At 38.0% G+C, this 2,851-nt stretch overlaps 1 protein-coding gene across 1 annotated transcript in view; it reads left to right on the top strand.

Annotated features, from left to right (window-relative positions):
* LOC108363077 (guanine nucleotide-binding protein-like 3 homolog) overlaps positions 1–2,635 on the top strand; it is a 48,000-nt gene extending 45,365 nt beyond the window's left edge. Inside the window, exon 6 of the mRNA XM_017616336.1 lies at positions 2,338–2,635. Within this exon, the coding sequence (XP_017471825.1) occupies positions 2,338–2,384 (47 nt within the window). The 3' untranslated portion in view covers positions 2,385–2,635. The remainder of the gene's footprint in view (positions 1–2,337) is intronic.
* Positions 2,636–2,851: the final 216 nt, after the last annotated feature.

Genomic DNA, 2,851 nt, shown 5'->3' on the forward strand with positions numbered 1-2,851 from the left:
CTATTATTTTCAAAAGCTATCTACCTAACCCGTATTCGATACCCAAACCTTGAAAACTTTAAAAAATATATGCACTTCGAGCTAAGCTCGGTCAACCTGGTACTAATTTATAAATGTCGAAGTTATAGCTGCTATTTCGGATATCACCACCACCCTTATTCTAGAACCCGAATTTACGTAATTCGTAGCAGTGATCAGCAAAGAGTGCCTATTTTGATATTACCCGCCACTCATTATGAATAGCAATCACACCCCTGATGTACGCATATGCACAACGACATTCAGCCTTCATTGCGCGAAGACGTAAATTAGGCTAAATTGTACGACCCGACAACATTGGCATTGCCTACTGTCGTGCTGAAATAAGTAAACGACGAAAATCGTCGAAACTTCGCAGTGCTGCCAAGTTTTTCCGTTTTAACACACTAGTCGAGTGGAAATTTTGGGCAATGACGTGAAATTTTCGATACGATTCGACTATCGAAAAACGACTTACATGCGATACGACTCTTGCAATGAGGGTGATTGATTTATGTGTATAAATTTGATCCTCAGCTCAACGGAGTTTGATCTGCAATATTCATTGCATGAGTGGAATCATCTTAATCCTTCCACTCAACCCGAAAATTGTAAATGCTGTTTTCGCCAACTAGTTAGGGCATTGCTATGCAGTTGCACGATGCAGAAAATGAAGGTGGCGCCATTCGTGGACCGCTAACCCCCTCTTCGTCGATTTGACAGCATCCACCCATTCGCTGACGTTACACAATACTTTTGTTTACATTAACTGTTGTTCAAAACCCAAAATGTTTGAGTTTGGTGATTGGTGCGTTTTTGGTGCTTTTGTTTCTAGTGTGAAGACATGAAGTTTGTAAATCTTAAAAAAATGGAAGCAAAATGTATAGCAATCGTAAGTGTGGTAAGCAATTTTACAAAAACTTAAACAAAGTCATGGCACAGTGACAATCATAAGCGACAACAAGATATGTGGCAGCACCTTCAATCAGCCAAAAGAAATCTACCATCGTGCAAGAAACCAGGGACCGTAACGGTTATGCTTTTTTTTTTTATATTATTTTCCAAACTATTATTTTCAAAAGCTATCTACCTAACCCGTATTCGATACCCAAACCTTGAAAACTTTAAAAAATATATGCACTTCGAGCTAAGCTCGGTCAACCTGGTACTAATTTATAAATGCTAGAAGTTATAGCTGCTATTTCGGATATCACCACCACCCTTATTCTAGAACCCGAATTTACGTAATTCGTAGCAGTGATCAGCAAAGAGTGCCTATTTTGATATTACCCGCCACTCAACATACCCATCGATGTACGCATATGCACAACGACATTCAGCTTCATTGCGGAAGACGTAAATTAGGCTAAATTGTACGACCCGACAACATTGGCATTGCCTACTGTCGTGCTGAAATAAGTAAACGACGAAAATCGTCGAAAGCTTCGCAGTGCTGCCAAGTTTTTCCGTTTTAATACACTAGTCGAGTGGAAATTTTGGGAACGACGTGAAATTTTCGATACGATTCGACTATCGAAAAACGACTTACATGCGATACGACTCTTGAATGAGGGTGATTGATTTATGTGTATAAATTTGATCCTCAGCTCAACGGAGTTTATCTGCAATATTCATTGCATGAGTGGAATCATCTTAATCATTCCACTCAACCCGAATATTGTAAAAGCTGTTTTCGCCAACTAGTTAGGGCATTGCTATGCAGTTGCACGATGCAGAAAATGCAGGTGGCGCCATTCGCGGACCGCTAACCCCCTCTTCGTCGATTTGACAGCATCCACCCATTCGCTGACGTTACACAATACTTTTGTTTACATTACTGTTGTTCAAAACCCAAAATGTTTGAGTTTGGTGATTGGTGCGTTTTTGGTGCTTTTGTTTCTAGTTTGAAGACATGAAGTTTGTAAATCTTAAAAAATGGAAGCAAAATGTATAGCAATCGTAAGTGTGGTAAGCAATTTTACAAAAACTTAAACAAAGTCATGGCACAGTGACAATCATAAGCGACAACAAGATATGTGGCAGCACCTTCAATCAGCCAAAAGAAATCTACCATCGTGCAAGAAACCAGGGACCGTAACGGTTATGCTTTTTTTTTTAAAAAAGTCAAAAAATAATCGTTCTTTTTTCACCGATATGTATTTAAAAAAATAAAAGTTACAAATTTACTTTAATTTTTTCGGTCAACAATAAAAGTTAAGATATGACTTTTATTTTGTCGGTTAAAAACAAAAGTTAACACTTGACTTTTATTTTTTCGGCCAAATATAAAAGTTAAAATTTGACTTTTATTTTTTTCAGTCCGAAGATTACGTTCGAAAAGCATTTATGGAAATAGGCACCTATAAGGAGAAGCACACTGATGTTGATACGGACTTTATGGATTACTAGGAGGGTAAAAAGTTTATATATCCCCGACAAAGATATCGCGCATGTATTATACATCAAGTGCCAGCAACACAAGTTAGTGGAGGACGCGCGTTCTCAGCACTAAGCTTATTCTTAGCGATTTGCGATACAATTTGTCGGAGCAGAACTTGGCATCTATAAATATTCATGGTGAAATGAACTGAAGGTGGCACATTCCCGAAACCGCTACTTTGGTTTTGCCGACTTTGACATTTATGGCAATACGTAAACAAACTTTTTGTTTATAAACAAGTGCAAACGTATTGTGTACTTTCAAGTGAAAAATCGAAGTAATTCGTGCGTTCTAAAGTAAAAAACGTTTTATTTGTAATAAAAACTTTATAAAAATGTCGTGTCGTGTGTTTAATTGCAGCAGCCGTAGGGGTAAAGCCCCCAAATGCAGTTT

Source organism: Rhagoletis zephyria, unplaced genomic scaffold (genome assembly GCF_001687245.7).
Source record: "Rhagoletis zephyria isolate East Lansing unplaced genomic scaffold, Rhagoletis_zephyria_1.1 Rzeph_scaffold_01183, whole genome shotgun sequence".
Taxonomy (NCBI): Eukaryota; Metazoa; Arthropoda; class Insecta; order Diptera; family Tephritidae; genus Rhagoletis; species Rhagoletis zephyria.